The following is a 27661-nucleotide window of genomic DNA, read 5'->3' on the forward strand; positions in this document are numbered from 1 at the left end:
ACATACTTAGCAGTTTGGGTAAGGCGGCAGCTGAAAACAATGAATTTACCATGTTAACTCTGAGAGCAAGTAAGGTGAATCCACTTAGAGGAAGCTAAAGAAAATACATCAGTTTCCAAGTGACAGTGATAATATTTTTACACCAGTGTGTAACTGAGTGGACTCTAACATTGTCCAGGATGTTTTCTCTCTGTATTCTAATGTGTTAATGTCATCGCCACCTGCTGGTGTAGCATGGATAGATGATTTTTTTTTTTTTTTTTAGAAAATTCAGAGCAAGTGAGAATGCAAAGTTACACAGCTGCAGAAAAATAAATATCTGTCTAAAGAAATACGGTAATTAGGGAATCAGTGATCAGATATTTTAAACAGTGAAAACAGTTTAAAGCAAAGCGGAAGTTTCTGTTTGAGAAAATAAGTTAACAACAGTCCACCAAAGTCCCACACAGAAATTCCTTCCCTATATTTCCATGACTGTTGTCCACCTCAGGTGCCCGTAGCTCCTCCACATAACCCCACATCAACCTTTAGGTATCAGTTTTGTCTTGATTATGCCTTTTAACAAGGATGAAAACCTAAAAGGGGTCTTTTCCAGGGTTCTAATGATCATAAAGCCATTTAAATGGGAACAAATCCAACTTTGGCTTTACATTAGAATAATAACAGAGATGGGAATTTTTCAATTCATTTGTTAAAACTTTCTGAAAACCCAATTTTGAGTCACCCAGTTGTTTCTCATGAAAGAGTCGATAAAGAGTGCTCCAACAAAGAAGAGCCTGCAAAACAAGCAATAAAGAGCAAAAGGAAGCCCCATATTTGATTTCATGCAATAAAAGGACAAGCAATGTGGAAATCAAGACTGATTGTATCACATAGTGCAAAACCTCTCGGAAGACGAAGGACATTTAAATCTCCTCACGAAAACACCACGTTTAGCTCAGTTGTTGAGAGCTAAAGGTCATGTAGCGGTTTTTATATTTAGAGCCTTCAGGTTGTTGCTACATAACCTGTGATGCTTTGAAAGAATCTAATTTTACACAAAGCACACACTTCTTAACCCTCCAGCCTGGTGAATATGTCTTTGGTTTGCCTGTTTCGCATTTTTTAAGTTTCCTTTTTTTACCCCCCACCCTCCAGCAAAGTGAACTTTGGTCTCAGAAAACAGCAGGTTTAAGAAATTAAGCTGATAAAATGGAAGTTCTCACAGGCATGTCAGCACCCATGAGGTCTTGAAACACTGAAAAACTGCAAATATAAATCTCTTAATATCATGAACTGTTAAAACCTCATTTTTGATTCATGCTGTGAAAGTAAGCCCTGACTGTGACCCCGAGCCTTTCTCTTTTCTCTGCTCCTTCTTGTTCTAACCTCCTCCTCCTCCTTCTTCCTCATTATCAGTGTTTTGCATTGATCTTAAACCCTCCACATCAAGTCAAAATCTGAGTAACTGTTCTTCTTTCTGGGCTTCAATTTATCCAAAAATTATCCAAGTCTTTTGTGTCCTTTATCTTTAATAGGTTTATATTAATTTTAAATTTCATTTCAAGGATTTTCTTTTGTCCACATTCAGAATGTTGAAAAACATGTAAATCACAAACCATTTTGGAAAAGAATGCAAAACAACCGGCTTTGACTGCGGTTTTATGCAGAGTTTTTCTTTCAAGCTGATTGTGTTGAAATTGAACAAACAAACTGCCTCAGTTTCTCTTTTCTCTGGCTTCTTCCAACCTCAGCGCATCTTGTGTTCCACGTCAGCGTTGGCCATGTTTGAGCCAGGGCTGGGGTCCTGCTGTCGTCTGGACTGGGGACAGACAGGGATGGAGGGATGAAGGAGGAAAGAAGAAGAGGCGGGTGAGGGCGGAGAGTGGGAGAGAGAGAAAGAGGAAGGGAAAAATGAGGTTCAGAAAAATGAAGATGGAGGAAAATGGAGATGTCCAAGGAAGGATTATAGAGAAACGACAAAACATTAAGTACAGCATTCATAAACTTTATAAAAACAAATGATTTCTTTATGAAAAATCTATATATGTATTAAAATGAGTTGTTTTCTTACTGTCTGACATTAAATGAGAATAAACTTTTCTTAGTTCGTCAGTTAGGAAACCTGAATTGTCTGTTTGCTATATTTTAGAATAATGAAAAAGATAATTGTATTAGAGAATTTTCTTTGACTTTCTTTTTCAGAAGTTTACATACATTTCTCCAGTATTTGGTAGAACTGCCTTTTTTGATGTATGACTTGGGTTAAATGTTTAGGGTATCCTTCCACAAGCTTCTCACAATGGTTTGCAAGCATTTTGGCCCATTTCTCCTGGCAGAACTGATGTAACTGCGTCAGGTTTGTAGCCCAGCTTTCCCAAATTTCCTATGGGACTGGGATCGTGACTTTCTGATGGCCACTCCAAAACCCCAGGAAATGTCCCCAAATATCAGGATCTTTGTCCCTGAGTGTATTTGGAAACTGTAATCTGATGTTTTTTGTTCTTAGATGCTAAATCCAGTAGAGTATCGCAGGTCTGCCTCTGCATCTTTAAGTTTGTTATGGTAGGACAACCGCTTAGAGACTGTGTCTAATGGTTGTAAACAAAACTTTGTGACCCCAAGATGCTACTCAGTGCAGCAGTTCTGTAACAGTGAGCAACAAACAAATCTTTAAATTAATAATCCAAGGCCACAGAAAGGAGGTGAGAAGAGGTTAAAAAGCAATGAACTGGCCCTTTTATGACTCCTGAATGAGTGCACATTTACATGTCAGCAACTCTGCTTGGATTAAAGCAAAGATGCAGCTAAATGGACCAATGAAAACGATAAAAACTCAAGTTCTCAGGTGGAAACTCTGGATATCAGTCAGTCAGTCATTTTCCAAAGTGGGTCACGGGGAAGCTCGTACTTATCTCCACCAGTCTATGGGCGGGATACACCCTGGACAGGACTCTGGATATCATTTAAAAATAAATTAATGTAAAAATCTCTTTATTTTTTAGAATGTTTTTATACCATAATCGAGTAAAGTCTGGATATTCAAACTTTTCTCAAACTCAGTGTTTCTTTCTCTTTCTACTTATCCTCACTTTCAAAATTATACACTTAAATTTCATAATTTTCCTGCTATTTGGAATCTGAAAACCCTACTTAGCTTTTAAAAATAAAGAATATGACCCTTCTGACTAACAAAAAAATTATTGATTCCTGAATCCAAACAGAAATGAAACATAAGAAATTGCAATACTCTTTGTTGCCACTAGATGTACCTAAGCAGCAGGAAAATGCATCTCAGACTGCTGTTTATACACACACACTGTTGTTATTTTAGTCAAGGTATTTGGTGGACAGGCAAATACAGCAGCAGGCAGACAAACAGACACATAAACTGGCAGAAATGCAGGCTGTCTGACACACACACACACACACACACACATGCACTCACAAAGTTGATCGTTAGGTCATCAACAGAGGCCGTCAGCATGAGAAGACTTACCCAAAATATTCCTGACTCAGTGTGGTTGAATAGTGTTTGCGAGGCCATGGTGTGACCCTCGACTGCCGTAACAAAAATACTTGTGGTTGTATGTTTACACTGAAGTGTTAGCTGGGGGGATTTGGCACGACTCGGGTGATAGAGGTGAGAAGGTGCAGGATAAGGTGAAGTCAGGAGTAGACAGAAATGCAGACAGAGATAGTGAAGGGGTTGCTTAGCTCAAGTAGAAAGCAGTTTGTGTCATCTCAGTGACTCACCGTAATAGCAACACACTTGCAGTCACATGCACGCATTCCAGCACACACACACACACACACACACACACACACACACACACACACACACACACACACACACACACACACACACACACACACACACACACACACACACACACACACACACACACACACAGTGTGTCATGCTTCCATTTTCACTGCATGCAGCCATATTGGCTCCTCAGTTGTTTCATTAAAACGTCTGCTTTCAGATATTCACATGTGGCTCAGCTAAAGTCACTTAACTCTTTGATCACAGCAGAGTTGCAACAAACAACTCGGAATTGTTCAGCACAGAGTTGTTTGAATGTGTTTGGGGATTTTAGGTTCACAAAATAACTTTAGCAACACTTGGCATATTAGGGTGTTATAATTTAGGAAAAACTAAACCAAAATGCAGAGATTAAGAGGACCTGAGGGTCAAAGGAGTTCCAGTATCCTGTGATGGAAAGATGGATTGGGGCCTTCTCTGCAGTAAAAGCAGTAATAAGCTAAAAGGCAAAGCTCTCGATTTATTGGTCTGTCTACATTTTGATTCCCACCTATGATGAAATGATATTGATCCTGATCAAAAGAACCAGATTCCAGATAGAAACCGCTGAAATGACCTTCCTCTGTAGGGAAGCTAGACTGAGCTTCAAGTGGAGAGCTCCATCATCTAGGGGGAGTTCAGGTTAGAATAGCTGCTTCTCTGCATGAAACGAAGTCAGCTGAGGTGGACGTTTTCCAAGCATGTCTCAATGGGTCGGACTATAAATTCCTTCTAGTCTGGGAAAACATTCAACGAGAATCTCAAGGTTTTCCCGGCTTTAACAATCTTTTCCATTTTTGCTTAATTTTCTTTAAGAAATATTCACACGATAGAACTTGAGGTAAGATGTAAATAACTTAAGAACCTGATAAAGACCAGATCAATGTGACAAATGTTAAATGATTAATGTTTTAATCCTTGAACTGACTGAGGGTGCAATTTCTCTCTGTTCTTGTAAAGGTCAAAGAACCAAATTTAACAATTATAATCTGAAAAAATAAACCAGTGTTTAGTATCTAATTCTGGCACGCTTTTTACCACATGGATCCAGTTTAATGATGTTTGCAGGCGTACACATAGCATTTTAAAAGTTCTGGACTTTGACTGGGTCATTACAACACCTTATGAGTTTGCTTGACATTTTTCTGTATATTTGCTTAATGACTCAAGGTGGACCAAGCTCCAACTGTACGACACATCACCTTCCATTTGTTTTTGTAACCAGAGGTGTTTATTGACTGGAAGGAACCCAGGTCCTATGGCTGCAAGGCAATCCCGAATCATCACCCCTCCACCACTGTGCACTGATCTAATACAAAAGAATTGTCCAAACCAACAAAAACTATCAACCAGACCTGGTTGAGGACAGATTTTGTCCTCACTATAATGAAGCAGCCAATTAGATTGACTGTTTCCTGTTTTTATGCAAACACTAGAAAAAAGATAAATGGTTCAAATATGATGCAAAGAGATAAAATAGGCTCAATAATAAGCTGTGCTAAGGAAAGAGACAAAGCTTAAGTAAACTAAGTTAGTATCAGCTCAGCTAAAAGGTTTTGTCAATTTTTTGTTCTTTGCTACCTGGTGAGAGTTAAGTAATAGTTTAAACCAATCTAACACATACTGCTGGTTTACTGCTGGGATTAGTAAGTTAAGGACAAAACTGAAATTAAAATTTTTCTAGCGTTTCAAAGTAAAAGAGAGATCTCTCAGCTGATCATATGTAAGCCATGTTTTTTATCTAGTTGCTATACTCTTTTTGAAGCTAACATTTTATTTTCTCAGTGTCAAACTGTGTCATCTCTGGGATTTTTTAATTCAAGAAATTTTTAAATCAACTTAAAGATAGGAACAAGTTGGACCATTATGACTTTAAGACACCTGAAGGTTTCACTGGCTTAATGAACAAAATTATGATAAAAGTGTCATACTTAATAAAGACTGAAAACCCAAGTGATGAATGGATCAGGCACAGACACAAGATCATGAAGCCAATTGTAACTGGTGGTTCCTGCCATGCCTCCAATTAAGCACTCAACAAAGGTTATACAACCTTAGATGAACTACATTATTCACAGTTGTTTTCAGTGGAGTGCATCAATTATTTAAGTACTTCCTGTTATTTTGTGCTCTGAAAAATCTGCTGTTTTAAATCTCCTGATGATTTCAGGGATCTTCTTTCTGGAATCGAGGACAGCAGAAGTATTAAACCATTTGGCAGAAGCTAATCTGTGTTTGTCTGTTCAGTTTAGTGAAGCTTTCTTAAAACTGACACAGTGAGGCTGAGTGTGTTTGTGAGGAAGGGAGTGGTCTTTGCTAATCATCAGGGCCGGAGAAAGCTTTTCGTATTGATCCGCACACAAATGGAAGCCTGCAGGACCACGACAGGCTGCTTAATCACAACTCAATACTGGCAAACTTTGTGTATGTATGTGTGTGTGTGTGTGTGTGTGTGTTTGTTGAGACGAGATCAGAGTAGATTTGCTGTTTCTGCAGGTTTGTGCACCTGCAAAGGGTTTGAATATGTTTGTGAACTGGTGTGTTTTAGTCAAAGCAGGGGGGGTCTGATAGCAATCAATACTAATGATATATTAATGCTTTCAGTGCCAGCTCATCATTTATGGACAAATCTCTTTCTGAGAGTACTTGGAGTGTGTGTGTGTGTGTGTGCACATTTCACTATATTCATGTGGATTGCAAATTTACAACACTTCAGGGGTCCAACACCAAATTAGAGACCTGATTGCTGAAGATTTAAATAGTTTGAAGCTTAATATTTTAGCTAGAATGACAAAACATTAACTGGAAGAGGTGGGTGTGTGCACAGTAAAATTAAAAGGCTTTCATCTTAATCTATAGCTTCACCATCGATCACTATGACAGGTACCTTCTGACCTTGGCTGATTGGACCATCACTGCTTTTAGATGAAAAACATGTCATATCAGCTGAAATGACAAGTCTTCTGCTTTAGTAAGCAAAAGAGACATTAACAATTTACTACAGGGCTAAAACAAAAAGTAGAAGAACTCCTTGACCTAATAAAAGTTGGAGTAAATTCATTTTTCAACATGGTTTTTCTTAATCTAAGTACTGCCGAAGGAAATACAAACATGAATATTTGTTGGAGCTACAGTATATTGAGCTGTAATTCTATATTTAAGGATTAAACGGAAATCAAGATTTCAAAATTCGGAATGGGAATCAATATGAATGCCAGTACTAAGTGGGATTTCCTGGTTGGGATAACAAGCATTAGATAAAATGTTATTAGATGTTCTAATAAAAATTTGCATATGAAATACGATCTGCTGATGGGAATCTGCTGGTCACAGGAAAGCAAAATAAAAAAAGAGTAGATCATTTTTTGCTTTTCCAGTCAAGGATAGGGATGTACTAATATGCTTCTCTGTTTGAATTTCTTCTGATGGAAAGGGTTAACGTTGTCTTTGAATAGCAAGGAGCAGAGATAACTTGATCAGCCACTAACAAGACACAGTGAGTTACAGAGAAACAGAGACACATGGAGAGGTGGAGTGCAGACCACAGAAATGCAGAGGCTGAGTGTGTGCAGCTATTCAGCAAAACACGTCAGTCACACCCAAGGAAAAACTCAGAGCAGATCTGCAGAATCTCACTGAAACATCTGGATGACACTCTCCAAACTCAACCTCTTCATTTTATTTTGTTAGATAACATATGGTGATGTGATTTATTAGCTGTGAGACTTATAGGAAGATTCATTAATAATTAACATTAACATGCATTAAAATCCTGCCATGTTCAGCTTTTGATCCTTTGTGAATCCTCCTCCTCTATTATCAATAAGAGAAGATATTCTATTGTTATCAGCTTAAACATGTTATTTAAATGCTGGCATGTTAAACTATCTACAAAGAAATACTAAAATGCAAATGAACATTAATATTTAATTGTTTCCAAAAGGTACACCTTCCTTGTACTTGTACCTGAGAAAACATCAGTAACTTGCCATATGACTACCAGCCTATGTTGCTGACTTTTGTTACAATGAAGGCCTTTGAATGACTAAGTCATGGGACGCCATAAAGCTAGACTCCCACCACCATCTACAGCTTGCTTATTGTTCAAACTGCTCTACAGATGAAGTGATAAGCCATGTCCTGCACACCCTCCTGCTCCTTCAGAAGACAAAAAACAGTTAGACCATGATTTTTTTATTGCCTTCTCTTTAGACTCTCACAGTATGATCCCATCCCTAACTTTGTAGATGGATTTTGTACTTATCAACAGAAAGACAAAATGCTATTTCAGCATGAGCACTAGAGTTCCTCAAGGATGTGTATTTAGTCCTTTGCTCAGTGCAGGGACAATTAAGCACAAACTAGTTCATTAAGTTCACTAATGAAACAACAATAGTGGGACTTATCAGTTAATATGATAAAACATGTTAAACAGAAAAAGCTGAAACACTTAGTAAGTTCCTGTGAGGACATTGCCTCCAAATTTTAACAAAACCAAAGGATGGCATGTTTATTATAACTTTGATCATCCTTAACCAGCATAAAATGTTTTTTACCAGCATTTCTCACTGGCTTGTTCAATCTAAATTTCACATATCTTGGTGTACAGAGGAGTGCATGGTTGACTTAATATCTATCAACAGCTTGTATAACAAATTTGAGCTGAAATATCACTCAATAGTCATTTCTTGTATGATTTTATCAGTTGTTCACATCATTGTTGAGAAATCTTTCCTACCTCTGTTTTACAGTGTTGTTTCGGTTCAGTGAGGTTTCAGGACCATTTTCAGAAGATCCCACTACAACACTTCAAACAGGTTGACAGCGAGGTGCTCAGGTTCTTTGACTACAAAACAAGCCCAAAGCTTCAGTCCTCCCCCAGTGTGCTCCATAGTTGGTATGAGGTGCTTCTGCTAATCTACTGTGTTTGGTTTTCATCAAACATGGTCCTCTGCATTATGGCCAGACATCTCTACTTTGGTCCCACCTGTCTAAAGGACATTGCTCTGAAAGACCTGTCATTCAACGCAAGTTTGCTAACCTACACTGTTGTTAAAAGTATTTTCTCCCTTACAGAGTTCTCTATTTCCTTTGTCACATTAATGTTTCAGATCAGCAAACAAATTTTAATATCAGACAAAGATAATCTGACTAAAAACAAGAAGTCTAAGTAATTAAACACACTCATATACACATGAATGTATTTAATGCCACAGGGTAGGGGCAGGTGTAGGTGTATGGGTAACTAGGGAATAGCCTGGGGTTAAATTTTATTTTCAACTGCCGTCTCATTTGACATTACTAGGAGGCAACAATAAGCTCTGACACCCATACTGTAATAGCTTTAGCCTTTGTGGTTTATAAAGTACACATCTTTGCTAAACGAGCTAAGCCATAACCAGAATAATTAGTTTCCCCAATCAGAGTGCATCATCTATCTTTACTTGAGTAATTTAATATTCTTGAGATGGTTTTCTCCTCTTGACCTCCATGTAAACCCTATGTCTCCCTAGATTACTGCATGTAGGCTGGATGGATGTCAAAGGAAGCCAACCTTGATCATGGGACAGACTTCATTCTTAGATGCTTTATGTGGATCTAAATAATTTGTGGCACCAAATTTAAAGCTTTTGGCACACTGTAGAAACTTGTAGGAGGTGATGCTGCTGGTTTTATTGATTAGGTAGAAGAAAGAAGGTTTTCTTTTTCCGCCTGAGCCTCAGGAAAGGAACATGATATCAGTCAGATGAAAGATGACCTTCAGGGAAAACCTTTGTTTTTGTCTTTTCTAGCTTCAAGTAGCCTCAACCTCTGCTAATTTAATGGTTTACAACATACCAACAATAAGAAGCTGTCTTTATACACATACATAAAATGCATGCACATTTTTGAACAACGCAAACAAGCAACGAGGCGAAGGCTTCAGCAAAAAGATTTCTGTGCACACACACACACACACACACACACACACACACGCACAAACATAAAGGCAAAAACATGAATGCACAGACACAGACAAGGCACTTGGACACCCACACCCACATGCAAACACAGAAGGTGGTTTAGTGCATGGCAGTGTGATAGATGGCGAGAAGTGAAGGACACAGACCCTGTTCTTTTCTGCTGGCTGTCTGTCTTTCTGTGTGTCATCAGTCCCAGATTTTAGAAACCACAGGGTCCTAAAAAATAAACAATTTGGTGTTCATTCGAAGGGCGTCAGCTTCGCATTGATGCCACTGATCTCCCCAAAGCCTTGCTGGGAAAGTGAGTTGCTTTCAGGTATTAATATGTACTCAGGGTGCCTTTTAAAGCTTACAGCATAACACTTTTAACAAGACTTCATATTTCAGAACAAAAGCATCCGATTTGTTTCACGTTTTTGTTTTTTATAATCCAACAGTGTGTAAACTACTTTCCCTTCTGAGGCTTTTGGGACATCTGACAAAAACTGAATCAGTCATTCAATATTTCAAAAAATGAAACGAGACTATATAATCATACTGATCATGCACTAAACCTACAATTTACACAGCAAATATTTTTTAATGAAATAAAAATACGGCACACAAGCACACCATCACACAACTCTGAGCCACCCAAAGCGCTGAGCAAAGAAAGGTGTGCTGTAGCTTGACTGTTGTCTGATATGGCCCGTATACATATGTCTTGAACTCTGCAACATGTTGCCATGTTGTAACAAAACACATAAGTGTATTTTGTTACAACATGGCAACATGTTGTAACAAAATACATAACTGTGTTTTAGTGGGATTTTATGTGATAGAGCAACACAAAGTTACAAATATTTTATTTTGGGAATGAGGTGTTCAGGGTGATGCACAGTTTTCTTCTATTTGCCATACATAGCATTTTCCAGGTAGGCCAAAAAATTTAATTTTGATTTCATCTGACCAGAGTACCTTCTTCAAATGTTGATTCTCACACCAGAGCTGTGGGTTTTTACAGCTCCTCTACAGTTACTATGCACCCCCTGGTTGCTTCTCTGATTAATGCACTCCTTTAGAGAGCATTTATCAACTTGTTTAGGTGGACGTCCATGTCCTGGTAGGCCTGCAGTTGGTCCATGCTCATTTGATGGATTGAAAAGAGCTCTCTGAGATGTTCAAGGCTTGGAAAATTGTGTTCCTTGCTCTCCATGATCCTGCATGTTCTCTGATGTTCTCTGACACACCTCTGAGGCCAGAAATAGAACTGGAGTATACTGAGAATAAATTACATGCAGAGAGACTATTGTAACTAATTAAATGACTTCTGAAAATAATTTGTTGCACTGGGTTTTATGTAGGAGTATCAGAGTGAAGGGGGCTGATTCACAATTTTCCCATTTTTATTTAAAAAAACTTGAGAATCATAGATAACTATTCTTCCACAATTCTGCACTACTTTGTGATGGTCGATCACACAAAATCCCAATATAATACATTCAAATTTGAGCTTGCACTGTGACAGTATTTTAACAAGTTTGAGGGTTATTCTTTTGCAAAACCCTTTATATGCTTAGAAGTGCAGCTTGATGAAAGCTACAGTTGTTTTTAGTCCAATGCAAAGTTCTGCAAAGCCAGCGAAAACATTTGAAACGGGCCCGTGTTCTGCTAAAGGTTAGGCTTTATGAAGAACAAACAGAGGATTCAAACAACTTTCATATTTTTACTCATCATATATAACTTCCAAATAAAACATGTGCTTTGTACTTTATGTTATGTTAACAGGATGTAAAACGTATTCCTGACACCACTGAGCCTTTCCCTGTAGGGTGTAGTTACAGGTGGATGTGAGTAAACATTCTGCTGAACCATGAAAAATACAAATCCAATATATGCTAGAATTTATACTTTACACTTTTGTCTACAAATTCTCCTAAAATTCAGAAAGAATTTGAACTGATTGGCTTTACTAAACTGTCAGATTTCAGTTTATTTCTCTTTGGAGACTACAGACCCCTGTAAGCATGGCTATAATAAGGTCAAAAGTCCCCATCCCTTCTCACCTCTAAATCCTCTCGGTGTGATCGGTCTCTGTCCTCAAAGTCTCTGGTTCTGCGCCGGGCTTCCTCAAACGCTGCCTGAGCCAAAGCGTCCTCATGCTGCGCACACAACCCCACACATAGTAAGACTGTATTCAGTGCTTGTTTTTTACTATACTTACACCTCCAAATAATCAGAGGTCCAAGACAGAAAAGGTCAAAGGAGTGTGTGAGTGAGAGGATGTGATACCTGTGCTCGCTCATCATCATACTCCAGATACCCCATCCCATCCAGTCTCTGTAGGTCAATCCATCCTCTCCAGATCACACAAACGCCATTCAAGATCATAGGGGCCTTTAAATAGACCTGTGAAGACATATATAAGACAGATACGCCTGTGAGTTGAGGCTGCAGCATCTCCGAAACATTCCAGTGAACCAACTTTGCACTGCGTCACAAAAAACAAAGAAGAAGAAGAAAAAAAGAAAAGGAAAGGAAAAGTCAAAATCCTATTTTTGTGGGACAAACATTTCTGGTATTTGGATCTTGCTTAGATACCAAGCAGCTTTAAAGATTCCCAGTTTAATGTATAATTTGTTTTATTTAAACGTGAATGAATCAGCTGCTACCAGGAAAATAAATTGATATAGGAAGTAAGAGGCTCCAAGTAAACTTGTACCCATGCATTGCCATTAACATTAAATACGGTACTCAAATATCATGCATAATGTAATTTAACATTTTTCCTCTAGCATTTACTCCATGTTTTCACTGACTGCGGTTCTGGTCCCTGTTTCGGTTTACAATATTTGAGAAAATATGTACCCAGATTAAACCATAATAATCATGAGTGAGAAGATTTACTGGAAGCACACAACCACATAAAGTTTGAGCAGATGAAAGAAAAGTAATTTAAATCATCACTTCTCAAGGTGGTTATGAAATGTGGCAGCTCTGAAGTGACTTGTGTTTGGTAGGACACCAAACAGAAAAAGAGTTTTGAGTACATGTTTTGGACATATTTTTTGTGTTGCATGCTTATTTTTTACAACCACTGCTCCAGGACTTTCAAAGATGCTGGGAGAGAAAGGGCCTTAATCTGTGTAACAAGTTCTGTTTAACAGTTTCCACATTCTCCTTTGCTTTAAACAAATGAAAGTTGTGGTGTTGCCTCAGGTTTAATCTAACTTCAGAAAAATATGGTAAAAACAAAACATCAGCTGCTCTTGTTTGACCTTGTGCTGTCTTGTTTTGTCTTTGTGTGGATCAGAGAAGGACAACAAGAGGAAAAACTATGATAATGATGGACTTAATTTTATTCAGCCCTTATTGTTGATGGAGCAGCACTGTAATGCCAGTTCAGACAGCACTTGGATCCAGGCTCATCTCTCTTTGCTCTCCAGGTTATGTTACTCACTCTATGGCTTAATTCCAGGGGGGCAGCAAAGTAAATATACAGTATGTGTGTATTTACATGAGGAGGAGGAGAAAGAGGATGAGCACACACATCTGCAGCATCACATTTCTTTGTTTAGATCTACTTAAATTTCTAAAATGTTCTTACTGCAGTAAGAACTTTCAAACTGTAATAATTGCAGTGAAATAATAAAAAATCAGTAAATACACAATTTAAACAGTAAACCAAGATGCTCAGACCAGTTTTTTAATAACGAATTGGCTTGTTTGGGCAAAGCTAAAAACATAAGAAGATGTAATGTTGGCTGCTTTAGCAGAAATATTCAGGTATTTAGTTCTGTTTTAGTCCTGCATAAATCGTAATACCCCCTTCACACTACTGCAGACCTGCCTTGCGTTTCCAGTGCATACAAGGATTTAATGCATAATGTTGCCGCACACATCAATTGATCTACAGTCAAACAACATTGTTTATTTTGTACATGTTGAAAATTTCCCAGGCATGGGCATCACAACTCAGATGCCTTATTTATCAAATAGAATGTATATAACTAATATTTAAATGTTGCAATAATAACTGATAACATTACTTAATCTTATGATATGGTATGCAGAGGCTCTGTCTGCAGTGATGAAGATCAGCTCACTTCTGCATACCATGTACTTGGAGTAGCTCACCTGGCAGAAGAGACCCTTTGTTTTGTATAATTTTGCAAATAATTATTTGACCATTGAACTTCCTGGCTAAGATGGTGAGGCAAACCTAAAGTACAAAATAGAAATCCAAGACGGTGACGTAACTACAAAAAGTAAAAAAAAAAAAAAACAGCTGCTAAAATGCTAAATAAATTGATCACAAAAGTGTCAGCAAACAACAAAGCAGCAGCCACTGCTGGCTGGAAATGACAATGGCTTAAAATGTCCATCTTTAGATATGTAGAGTTGGTCGAGACATACCTTGCAACTGTAACTGTAACTGGAGTTAAAGTTGGTTCAACAAAGTATTGACTCAAACAGGCGGAACTGAAATGATTCTATTTGTAAAATAAATATAAAGACCAGGTATCCCATTTCATCCATGCGTTTAAACACAGAGGAAACATGTTTACAAATAGTCACTTTTACGTCACAATGTGTTCCACTGGTTTAATGAAATCAAAACTAGCAGAAGAGGTGACAAATATGGCTGCATTCACTGCACTCTGTATGCAAGGCAACCATTTTGGATAAAAAACCCAGGGCTGCTTGGCAAGCTCCTACTTTCCGAATTGGAATTTCCAGTTTGGGATCTCTGACTGCAACATATGAACCACTATATACTTCAAATTATTCTCGACGTTCTCTGTATTCTGACACCTGTTTATCAGAGCCAGCATTAACTTCTCAGCAATTTCAACAGCAGAAACTCATTTAAGATTGGATCACCCAGGCCAGCTCTCACTCCCAGCGCACATCAGTGACCTTTGGCTGGCCATGAGCCTGTCAGCGGTTCACCACTTTTCCTTTATTGGACCACTTTTGATCGAAAGACCACGACAGACTGGGAATAACCCACAAGAGATGCGGTTTCAGAGATTTTCTGACCAAGTCATTTAACCATCACAATATAGCCCTGATCAAGCTAGCTCAAATCCTTAGACTTACCATTTTTTTCTCCTAACAAGTCAATTTAAGGCAAACATTTATACTGTCTAGTACATCCTACCTACTAACAGGTGCCATGAGTGTTATTCACTGTCCTTGTCAATGGTCGAACTATAAAGGTGTGTCCAACTGATGTAAACCGTAAATCTGCATTTGCTTTAATTGTCTTTTTTTTCCTCTGGTTGCTGATTTTTGCAGAGAGGAGCAAACTCGGACACAGTAGCACAGTTTGTCCCAGGCTCCACAGTTTATAGATGATATTTTATCTGTGTAAACACATATTTAGGAATAAATGAACAAAACCAAACACTCCTCCTGAAAAACACACACAAACACAGATTAGCAGATTTTTATGCGCAACAGAGAAGGAGCTCCAGGTTCCTGCATTTTAGCTCAGGCTATTTATAGACAGCCTCTCAGAGGACCTCTTATACCGCAGCTACCCACAGTGCACCGGGGCTGGAGGGGAGACCGCACCCCAAGAGACTGTGGGTTTTGTGTTTATTCAAATAAATGTTTTTCTGTGTGTGCGTGTGTAAAAGCATGAGAAATGGCTTCCACATCTGTGAGGCTGCATAGTGCTTTTAAAAGGAAAGCTTCATTTGCTCTGACAAGGAAAACGTGTGTGTATGTATTCATGTGTGTGTGTGTGTGCTTGTGTGTGTGTTCATAAGGGGAAAATATGTAGAAACGGCCCAACCACAGACTTCCTCTGAGAGAACCATGTCAACCCCCACAGCTCCATTTGCTGAGAGGAACGTTGGAGCTCTCACACAGTGCAGCACAGAAAGAAAAACAGGCCGAGCGAAATTGAAAGGCAAAAGCGCATCGCACTTTCTGGTCTCGACAGAACTGTTTCGCACACAGATTTACGTCTTCAAATGAACTCATAAGGCCTTCTTACAATGACCTAATTTAGGTTTTTATCCACATCCTACAGTATTATGTTTAAAATCCATGTGAATCTATCATAACTTAGTTATCTTAGCTGAAACCAAAGTATGCTGAACCAACTGTCAAGTATGGTAATGGCAGCATCATGCTAAGGGGCTGTTTCAGTGCCACAAAGTGGATAGAAAAATGAAGAAGGAATTCTTTCAGTATGCAATAGATCGACTGCTAAATGACTAAAATATTTGTTTTTGATTGTCTTATGCATCCCCTAAACCTTTGTGTAATACCTGCTTTGATACATTTCTGCATTCTTTGCTCCAGAGCTTATGCTGTTTAGTTCATCAAAGATGGTAAAACAGAATAAAATACAGATAATAAAATTGTAGCAGGCTTAAACAAATTAAAAGCTTCGGATTTAGGCATGCAGATCACATTGTTGTTGCTCATGTTTGGTGCTTTCACTTAACTCATTTAGCTACACATTTAGATCACATAATAGTAGAAGAGGAGGAGATGGAGTTTCCTGCCTAATCTCATTTTCTTGTATTTAGACGTGATTTTAGAGGAGATCGGCATGTTTTTAGTCATTTGCTGAGCCTTTAGCCATTTGCAGGGCTCCCAAGACTCTGTGAGTGTGAGTGTGTGAGAGAGAGTGTGTGTGTTGGCAGACAGAGCGTGATGCAGATTCACTGGGATCTGTTGGCAAATAGCCTTTCATTCAGCACAATTCCAATCATAAACTCAGTACAATCACCCATTACAGCACACACACGGGCCAGTGCCCACGAGGGTTGTACACACAATGGGTCTTTGTGTGTTTTTTAGCCTTTTGAATTGTGGCAATTTGTCAGTCCCACTCTGCACACTCAGAAACACACATTTAGATCAACACAAAACTCTTAATCCCTCCATCGCTGCTCTGCAGGTAAATTTCACGTTCACCTTCATTGCCAACAAAGGTCCCGGTGATCTGATGGCAGCAGGGATCTGCAGGAGCCTGAATTAGAAAGCAGTATTACTGACTTCAGGTTTAGTTCGAGACTTTCAGCATCACTTTGCTGCTTCACGTCTAAGCCAGGTCTATCAAAGTGGTTATGCAGGAAGCCTAATGTGAAGAAAAATTAGGTCTATCAAGTCATTACCACAAGATGTTAACCAAGGTTTGGATTAGATGTTTTTTCAGCACTCTAATGTAAACTGTTGTTCTGATATTTGTAGCTGTACAGGGGATTTGTTCTTGACACAATTAACCTAATTTCTTTACACTTAATCGGATTACTACCGAGTAAGAGACAATGACACCAGACATTGCAAAATGCTAAATTTTAGTTTTAACATTTTGTTTTTAGAATCAGAATCAGCTTTAAAAATGGAAATAAAAATATAAAATATCTTACAAATGTACATATACACAGAAATGACTTTACAATAAAATATAATGTGAGATCAGTCCAAGTATGCATGGTGTTGCCACTCTGACTGTCAAGTGTTCATCAGAGAAACAGCCTGGGGGAAGAAACTGTCTCTGTGGGGGCTGGTTTTAGCAGACAGCGCTCTGTAGCGTCAACCTGAAGGTAAAAGCCAGTTTGTGTGCAGGATGTGTGGGGTTTGCAGAGATTTTAGCTGCCCTTCTCCTGACCCTAGACCTGTATAAGTCCTGGATGGAGGGAAGGTCAGCTCTGATGATTCTCTCTGCAGTCCTGATTGTTGGTTGCAGTCTGGACCTGTCCTGTTTTGTGGATGAACCAAACCACTCTGAGATGGACGAAGACAGGACAGACTGAATGATGGCAGTGTAGAAGATGACCAGCAGCTCCTGTGGGAGGTTGGACTTCTTGAGTTGCCTCAGGAAGTACAGTCTCTGCTGGGCCTTCTTCCGAACAGTGTCTATGTGGGAAGACCATCTCAGGTCTCAGGAAATGTTGGTTCCTAGGAACTGGAAATGGTCCACAGCAGACACAGTGTTGTTGAGGATGGTGAGGGGGGTGTGTGGGGGTGGTGTTCTCCGAAAGTCCACCACCATCTACGCAGTTGATTCAGGACCTCTGCCCTAGTTAGCCAAATCTGATTGGCTTCATGGTATGCTACCAGGACTGTGACTGACCCTATTAGGGCTGATTTCTGAGTGGTACACTGTACCAAGAACGTTTATCTTAATGCAGTGCTTCTCAGACTTTTTATATTAAGTACCACACCAAAGAACCACTATCTATATAATTGTTTCAAACCTGTAGAACGACTTGGACTTTTTCAGTTTGTTGTGATATGTTATAAAAATTAGACAAAAGAAAAGAAGAAAAAAAACTCTCCTATCCTTTGGCACTGCCTTGTTGGTTGAAGGAGGTAGTTTAATCATTTGTTCCATTTTTCCCGCAAAGTTTAAATTTGTTGGAAAAATTAACAGAAAGGTTCAAGTAAGCTAGAATTCAGACTGGGAAACTTGGAGGTTTCTCCACCTCAAGATATAATATGACCGTTTTGCATAACAAACTTTTAGTCACACATATATTATTATACAATCTGCCTTGATCGACATGTTGCAGCAGTGTACAAAATGCGTAGCAATGAATTGTTATTAGCTTGTGTTGATAATAACAGTTAACCTGTCTCTGAACATATCAACCTGTAATTCCTGTTTGTTATAACTTTTGAGGTGAAATAGGTTTGATGTTGTTCCCAGGTCTAATTTGTAGTTTATAAGTAAATATGTCATTAATTTCCACACCATCTTGTTCTTGGTTTAATGGCTTCCTCCACATCACATGTAATATATTGGTGGTGATATACACCAATATGTATGTTCATATGTCCAATTTATCGAACATTTTTATTAAAATTCCAGCTCAAATAATGTTGTAATACATAAGAGGAACACTACAGACACCTACAACGAGCCCTCAGCTTCACAAGGTGTTTGTATGTGTGTGTTTTTGCATGTGTGTCTAATTGTGTGTGTGTCCGTGTGTGTGTAATGTCTGAGCTAGAGGCATATGCTGATTTCGCACTGTAATTATGTTATTATCCAGAGGAATGTTACATCAGAGAGAGTCATCAGTGACTGCAATACTGTTTGAATCCATTACAAAGACTCACACCAGCGTCAGTGTGTGTGTCTGTGTTATTCACTTTCTTTCTTTCTCTCTTTCTTTCTTTCTTCTGTAAAAGGATAATGCTGAATTCTCATAACAGAAACGGTTTTTCCAGTAAAGTAGTATCTGGAAGGCTGCCAGGACAATAAGGCACTGAAGTCCATTTCACATTAATCACTCCTGATTCATCTTGTACCTCCACAACACACATGGCGGCCCATTCACAGCCTTCAACAAAGACATAATACTGCTCTGAAGCTCTGAACATAACTCCTCTGTAAACATCATGTTGTCAGAGAGAATTAAACAGAAGCTGACAGAAAAAAGATGATAAAGGTAATACAAAATCTGGAATATCTTTTTAACCAGATTTTCAAATCAAGAGCTTGTCAGGAGCAAAAGAAGAGCAGAGTTCAGTTTTACACAAACAGCAGAGGATAAACTGTTCATTTCAGTGAGAGAAAGTTAAATCTTTTTAGATATTCATAGCACAAAAACAACTTGTTTGTAAAGATTAAAAATACAAGAAGATGTCCATATTCAACAAAGATAAACTAATGGATTGAGTAATATGAAATATGTATAATATGAATAATATCTACTCCATACTAAACTTCACATCTAGCTCAGGCCCTTGGACGTAGATACAAATGTGCACTGGGAACCCAGTTGGATTAGAGCTTCTAGCTACAGGGAAGCACCCATGCTTGACCATGTTGGTTACTGGGAGACTAAATGATACAGTGATTTATCTCAGTCTGGAATTTAAATGCAAAATAAACCTGTCAAAGATAAAGTCTCAGCATTTTTTTCAGTTGAGAAGGAGGATGAAAAAGTGTAGGCAATGACTCATAGAGTTCATAATATGCTATAATTTTACAACAGTCACAGTATGACTCAATAAAGAACAGATTTAGGCTTTAGGGCCTAAGTGTCACTGGCTGATAATAATCAGTAAAATTCACTGGATTTCCAAGTGCATGCTAAGTTCTGCATACACCCGCTAAAGTGCTGTCTGCACATAAAACCCCTTCACCTGCATCCTCACAAGCTGCTGAAAATGCAAATAGGTCAAGCTGAAACTGATGGTGTAGCTGAATATGTAATATCTGTAGTGCATATTTGATATCTATTGCCACAGTACTGTGAGTGGATGTCCAGGAAAGCTACAGAATACTAAGTATGTAGTAACCTTATGAACCTCAGGAGGTTTTTGCCAAGCACAAACGTTCTCTAAGAAAAACGTAAATGGGTAAAAGACCTGAAAAATGTATTACTAAACATTAGATGGTTTTGTTGAGAAGCACTGTTGATTTTGTAGATAAGATGTTCCTTTACATGAAAAGAGTGTACTTCTTGTCAGAAAATGTCAAACACAGACATTTTTGCCTGAAAAAGACCAAACATGTTTATATTATATTGAGAAAAAAACAGCTTGATACTGCAGCTCAATCTGACAGGTTAATCTTACAGGAAATAGAAGTTTGGACGGTTATCCTTTCAATTAAAATAGTTGATATCTTAGATTTATCTAAATATATGTCAATCTAACCCATGACTACTAAATATGTCAGAGTATCAGTGTGAGTGCAGCCACTTAGGTTGGTTCTGAGCTGAGACCCATCCAGACCCGTTCTCCAATTGGTGCAACTCAGTTTGGTTAATGAATTATGACATTATGAAAATTAATGAATCGTTTTGATTGTTTTACAGGGAAAGTCCAGAGAGTTCAGAAATGTAAGGAAGTAATGTATGTGTGTGTGTTTGCAGCAGCTGTGGTGGCAGCAGGTGGAGATAAAGCACGCTATTGGCCTTCTGTTCCTGATCCCAGACTGAGCACAGCCCAACATCCTCAGCCTTCTCTCTTTCAAAGAAAACACACACACCTGCTAAGGCAACAGAAGAACAATAGCTCAGTACTCTCCTTTCTTATGATCACTCTTTCCTCTTCTCCATTCACACCATGTAATTACGAAGACTGCAAAACAACATATGACAAACACCCACACAATCATCACATGACACACAGCAACTAGTATGTCATCCAAGATGATGACTAAAATGTTGTTGCTGCATCTGAAGGAGGAAAAATGGCAATACATCACAAGCTTTCTTTAAACCTGACAGTTACATTATGGAGAGAACTAAGAGGAGCATCTTCTTCAACACATTTTGTTCAAACTGATATTTATAATGTGCAGAATAACATTATGTCCAGTTATTTGTATTCTATTGCCTGCTGATGGTTAAAGTAAATTTATTCCAGCTTCCTCTGAGTCTTTAACGTCTGGTATAACTCTGATGTGTTTCCCTTCTATCTGCACTTATGGGCCAGGTCATACAACAAGTGAAAGTCCCTTTGGCTTTTATATACATGGAAATAATATGCAAATCCTGACACATGGTGGATGTAGAGTTAGTGAACATAAAGACCAATAGGAAGGTGGTTCAACTGAAGCTTGTGACAAAACAAATAAGTCAACAGACCGTGACAAAGATTAGCAAGTTAGTTTCAGAGAAATTACATTTTAGAGACAATGATGTTCTATTTATCAGTCCGATAAAAAGCTTCAACTTGTGTTTGCTGAGTGGGAAAAATAAATCAACAAATGTTCTTATCTGTAAATAATAATTATTATACAAAATATGAGAAATTTCAATCCTTGTTTAATTCATAAAATCCAATTTTGACCATGACTACAGATTTTTTTAACTAACAGAGTATTTAAAAATTTCCTCAGTTTTTTATTCAGATAACTCAAACATCAGTCACCTGATCTGGTTGCAACTTTTGTTTCTGTTTGGTGTCAATTTTAAAGCTTTTTTCTATATGTTATTGCTGTGGAATTAGGACAGATGATGATGCTTAAAGGACATTTTAAAAAAGAAGATGCTCTCCAGAACAGCCACTACTGTATTAGAGTACATTTGTCAAGTCAGGTCATACCTAACTCAACATGCCACCCAGCTCCTGGTGCAGTCTATGGTCACCTCCAGCCTGTACTTCCCTGACTCCTCTACTGCAATATCTCTGTGTGCAAGTCCCTCTATGCCTGGACTCTACTTCTATACTGTGATCCTTTTCTTCTCCAAAAGAACCTGACTGGTGATCCTCCTTCTAAGTAGCGTATTGTTAGCTTTGATATAAACCACATTGTTCTATTCTCATTAGTAAGTCACTTTAGATAAAAGCATCTGCAAAATGCATAAACAGAAGCGTAGATGTATGTAAAAAAAAGGATGTAAACAATAACAATAAAAAAGTGATTACACATGTGAGCAAAAACGTTAAATTATGTGACTATAAAACATGACGTAGTTTGACAAAGACAGTTTAACTAAAACAGGTATGACTTTTTCTAATGTGATGCATAGTGAAGGTAAGCAGTTAATACATAAGAAAGTAATAAAGAGAGTAAATTAATAGGTAAGTAATGGATAACTAGGCACATTAAAAGCCAGGTATGTACTCAAATAGGATAAATGAGTAATTAAATGTGCAAGTAATTAACTTAGTAAATAAGTAAAAGCTAAAATGGAAATACAACCTTTAGCAGCAACATATCCCAAAGTGACTTTATCAGTTTCTCACATCATTGTGTGATCATCCAGAGCAGCAAAGTGACAAACTCCAGGTAGTATAGAGGGGTTCACACTGATGATGATCAGTTTATCAATGCTTCTGATCAGCAGCACCTGTCTGCTACCTTATCTTTCAAATCATGTGGAAGCAGGAGGGTCTACTTTTTTCATTTCCACACTGTATGCAGATATTTATACACAATAAGACCGTTTTTAATTAGGTGATTTGGTGAGTAAGCATTTCAGCAGATGAGTATGTGAGTAAATTAGTAGGTAATTAAGAGTAACTAAATAAGCCATTAAATAAGTAGGAATGTAAGGGGAAAAATGGGTACAGCTTATATTAGGATGTCAGAACCAAATCATCAACCAATCATTACATTTTTGACCAAACAAAATACTTTGTTAAATTAACAAAATGATATCCTTATAATTTAGAAGAGAATATCTGAAAATCAAATGTAACATGTTGATACTAACAGTAAGTGTAAAAGTTACAAATATAAAGTTTCCTTCACTTCATCTTCCAGCACAGAAGCAGGATGAGAAAGAGAAGGCATCTGAAAATACAACTATTATCTTGGGTTCCAACATTCCTGACCGGAGGCCTTCTTTTTATTCAAATGAATGCAATAAACATAACTGTTGGTACATGATCAGAAGGCACAAATGTTGAAATACTTTTTCTGTCCTTGTGGACTTCTGGCCCCCACAGGAGCAGGAACACACACTTCAGGTCCAGGTGAGACATCTTTGCAGACAGTTACTGGAACTCAAGAACTTACACACAAGTGCTGGATTTCACACCAGGATGAAATCAGTTTTCTGTTTGACTTTCAGCACCTCTGATCACGTGTGCACACATACACAACATTTACTCAAACACAAAGACAGCGAGACACACAAAGAGAGCATGAACAGAGACCAGCAGATGGGACAGGGTATTGTGAGAGAGGGTGTGGTCATCGATTTAAGGCCTAAAGGAGGCAATCTGATACTCTGTGGGCGGAGGCAGAGTGGGTACATGCATGTGAGTGCATGCAAAAGATTGTTTACTTGCATTAATGTCTGGGTGAATTGGAGGTAAACTCGCTTTAAAAGATTTAAATGAAACAAGACTCATTAAATAACAGTAAACACCCTCTACCACCCACTGTGGATGCAGTGGAAGTAAAACGCAGCAGCACTCACATCACACCCACTTACAAAGGAGCAAACGTACAGATTCCAGCAGACAAAGAGCAGCAGTCGCAGAGGGAACCAATTAGTGGTCTGGCTTTGATGATGTCACTGACGAGTCACGCAGCGATGGCACGGCTTCCGCTCAGAGGGAAACATGATCCTGCACTCGGCGCTCGCACTTGCCCACAAACACACACGCTTGATGTTGCTGTGACAGGAGAGTCCTTCAGGCCTAAAGCTGATGAATAAATTAGAGGGCTGCAGAGGTGAAACTGGAGACATGATTTTAGGGGGTTTCTGTGAGCGAATGTGATCACTGCCAACTCCAAGGACACAATAAATCTGACAAAACAAGCTGAATGAGCCATAATTTGATCTGATTTTCTTAATCTGTCTGACAGGACAGAAGTAAACACAAATAACAGCCCAAATCAAATTTTCCACATTTATTAATTTTACATATTTGTGGCTTTATCTCAGTGTTTCTGAGGCAAATAACAATTAGGGAACAATCAGAGGTTTTCTTCCAGGGTTTTTCTGTAATTGGTTCCATCCATCTTCCCATCACTTCTGACCATTTCCATCTCCCTGCTGATGGTAAGCATAACGACACCATGATGGTGCCACCACCATGTTTCACTGTGGGGATGGTATGTGCAGGTTCAAAAACATGTGCAGTGTTAGTTCTCTGCCACACAGCATTTTGAATACAGATACGTTCAAACTAAACATCATTCCTACATGAGCTGCGGGAGCTTCTCTAGAGTTACCTCTATGGGTCTCTTAGCTGCTGCTCTGATTAATGCTCTCCTTGACTGTCCTGAAGGTTTAGGTGGTCGTCCATGCCCTTTTAGGCTTGCAGTTGTGCTTGCAATATATTTTTTTTAACCTAATCCTGCCATAAACATCTCCAGACGTTCTCCCTGTCCTGTCTGCTGTGTTCCTCGGTCTTCACGATGCTGCTTGTTCTCTAATATTCTCTAACAAACCTTTGACTGCTTCACAGTCAGATTCTTTTTAATTGATGTGTACTGACATTTTTTCTGGAGTTTTGATTTACTACTTTTGCAAATGTAGAGTAATTGTGTCTGTGTTTGTGTTATTTTATATATTTTCACCTGGTTACAAGGAAAATCTCAATAAAGTTATACTGATATACTCACAGAACAACTGGATTTATACTGTTAATCAGCCTTATACAGGTCCTTCTCAAAATATTAGCATATTGTGATAAAGTTCATTATTTTCCATAATGTCATGATGAAAATTTAACATTCATATATTTTAGATTCATTGCACACTAACTGAAATATTTCAGGTCTTTTATTGTCTTAATACGGATGATTTTGGCATACAGCTCATGAAAACCCAAAATTCCTATCTCACAAAATTAGCATATTTCATCCGACCAATAAAAGAAAAGTGTTTTTAATACAAAAAACGTCAACCTTCAAATAATCATGTACAGTTATGCACTCAATACTTGGTGGGGAATCCTTTGGCAGAAATGACTGCTTCAATGCGGCGTGGCATGGAGGCAATCAGCCTGTGGCACTGCTGAGGTCTTATGGAGGCCCAGGATGCTTCAATAGCGGCCTTTAGCTCATCCAGAGTGTTGGGTCTTGAGTCTCTCAACGTTCTCTTCACAATATCCCACAGATTCTCTATGGGGTTCAGGTCAGGAGAGTTGGCAGGCCAATTGAGCACAGTGATACCATGGTCAGTAAACCATTTACCAGTGGTTTTGGCACTGTGAGCAGGTGCCAGGTCGTGCTGAAAAATTAAATCTTCATCTCCATAAAGCTTTTTAGCAGATGGAAGCATGAAGTGCTCCAAAATCTCCTGATAGCTAGCTGCATTGACCCTGCCCTTGATAAAACACAGTGGACCAACACCAGGAGCTGACACGGCACCCCAGACCATCACTGACTGTGGGTACTTGACACTGGACTTCTGGCATTTTGGCATTTCCTTCTCCCCAGTCTTCCTCCAGACTCTGGCACCTTGATTTCCGAATGACATGCAGAATTTGCTTTCATCCGAAAAAAGTACTTTGGACAACTGAGCAACAGTCCAGTGCTGCTTCTCTGTAGCCCAGGTCAGGCGCTTCTGCCGCTGTTTCTGGTTCAAAAGTGGCTTGACCTGGGGAATGCGGCACCTTTAGCCCATTTCCTGCACACGCCTGTGCACGGTGGCTCTGGATGTTTCTACTCCAGACTCAGTCCACTGCTTCCGCAGGTCCCCCAAGGTCTGGAATCGGCCCTTCTCCACAATCTTCCTCAGGGTCCGGTCACCTCTTCTCGTTGTGCAGCGTTTTCTGCCACACTTTTTCCTTCCCACAGACTTCCCACTGAGGTGCTTTGATACAGCAGTCTGGGAACAGCCTATTCGTTCAGAAATTTCTTTCTGTGTCTTTTTTGTATTAAAAACACTTCTCTTTTATTGGTCGGATGAAATATGCTAATTTTGTGAGATAGGAATTTTGGGTTTTCATGAGCTGTATGCCAAAATCATCCGTATTAAGACAATAAAAGACCGGAAATATTTCAGTTAGTGTGCAATGAATCTAAAATATATGAATGTTAAATTTTCATCATGACATTATGGAAAATAATGAACTTTATCACAATATGCTAATATTTTGAGAAGGACCTGTATAGCGTGATGTCATGACACTGCTGCCACCAAGATCCAACACGCACTAACCAGGGCCCTGATCTGCTGCCACAACAATATTAATTTAGCACAATACAGTTTATTTTCACACCAACAGGTCACAACAAATGTCTTTTAAAAGCACTTTACAAGTCAAACAGGCTCAGATCATTTCCAGCTATAAACAAAGTAGCTTGGTTCAAATAAAATTCACATCAATCCAGTGTGTTCTAATACAATACATTCATATAGTAGTCAAGTCCAGTTCAATCCCAATGAAAACACAATACACTAAAATACAACTGATCATATAATGCCAGTCTAGGCAGAGTCGTTGACTTTGCATCAATCTCTGATCCTTGGCAAGCATGTGGTGACAGTGGAAAGGAACCACTCCCTTTCAAAACAAGGAAAACTAACAGAACCATAACCGGGCTCAACATGTAGGGGTAACAGACTGGGCTTTGACGGGACACAAAGCCGACCAAGAAAGACACAGAAGCAATAAGCCAAAAGTACTTTCCATGGAAAATAAGCTAAGCAAACACTACACAGAGTTAATGGCAGGCGTAGCACCTTCAGCTGCTTTGTCCAGAATAGAGACACAAGTAAACAGGGAAGAATTGGGTCAAGTTTACCTTCCATAGAAAGAAAAAATGAAAAAAACATAAAGTTGATAGCAGCAGAAATTGCCTTTATTGCATAAATGGAGAGTAGTCTTAGCCAATAGTAGCGTCCCTGTAGAGATAAGATGCATTCATGTTTTAAAGGAAAACAGCATTGCACAGAAAAGTCCCTATGAATTGGAATTTTGAGAGGTAAAGTCAGAGATTTATCCCTGTCCCCATTGTCAAAATCCAATATGGCCTTCCAAATAATGCTTAGTGATAGATGCAGTGCAAAACAGTTCACTTGCATTTATATTACATTTTCCATACACTCAATAATACATTTATTTTATGCTTACTATTTAGTAAACATGTTGCTGCGTAAGTACCACTGCAGTTTCTCGAGGTATGTCTAGTTTATTTTGAACCAAAGACTGAGAAGCATAGTGGTAGATGCGTAATCAGCAGTCAGCTTGAGATGCTCCACTATTTCATTTAAAGCCCTTGGTTTTATAATTAGTTTCAAAGGCGCCAGACTTTCTTTGAGTTTTTATAGTTCTCAAAAGTTCTTCAGACTTTGTTCTTAGCCAATTCTTTAGTCCAGTCCTTGCATGTGTGGGTTCTCACCGGGTATTCCGGCTTCCTCCCACAGTCCAAAGACATGCCTGTTAGGTTAATTGGTCTCTCTAAATTTCCCTAAGGTGTATGAATGAGTGTGTGTGCGTGGTTGTTTGTGTGTTGCCCTGCGATGGACTGGCGACCTGTCCAGGGTGTACCCCGCCTCTCGCCCATAGACTGCTGGAGATAGGCACCAGCTCC

The 27661-nt window shown here is 38.8% G+C and overlaps 1 protein-coding gene across 4 annotated transcripts in view; it reads right to left on the bottom strand.

Moving 5' to 3' along the window:
- Nucleotides 1-1493: 1493 nt before the first annotated feature.
- Nucleotides 1494-27661, bottom strand: part of cbfb (core-binding factor subunit beta) — a 40000-nt gene continuing 13832 nt past the window's right edge. Inside the window, exons 4-7 of one of the 4 annotated variants that reach the window (XM_047345522.1) lie at nucleotides 12022-12138; nucleotides 11796-11891; nucleotides 9897-9966; nucleotides 1494-1796 (exon numbers count right to left, since the gene is read on the bottom strand). In XM_047345522.1, the coding sequence (XP_047201478.1) occupies nucleotides 9937-9966; nucleotides 11796-11891; nucleotides 12022-12138 (243 nt within the window). In that variant the 3' untranslated portion in view covers nucleotides 1494-1796; nucleotides 9897-9936. Of the gene's footprint in view, nucleotides 1802-9896; nucleotides 9967-11795; nucleotides 11892-12021; nucleotides 12139-27661 lie in introns of all 4 variants that reach the window. The other 3 variants (XM_047345513.1, XM_047345504.1, XM_047345496.1) reach the window with 3 other exon arrangements.

Source organism: Girardinichthys multiradiatus, chromosome 2 (genome assembly GCF_021462225.1).
Source record: "Girardinichthys multiradiatus isolate DD_20200921_A chromosome 2, DD_fGirMul_XY1, whole genome shotgun sequence".
NCBI lineage: Eukaryota > Metazoa > Chordata > Actinopteri > Cyprinodontiformes > Goodeidae > Girardinichthys > Girardinichthys multiradiatus.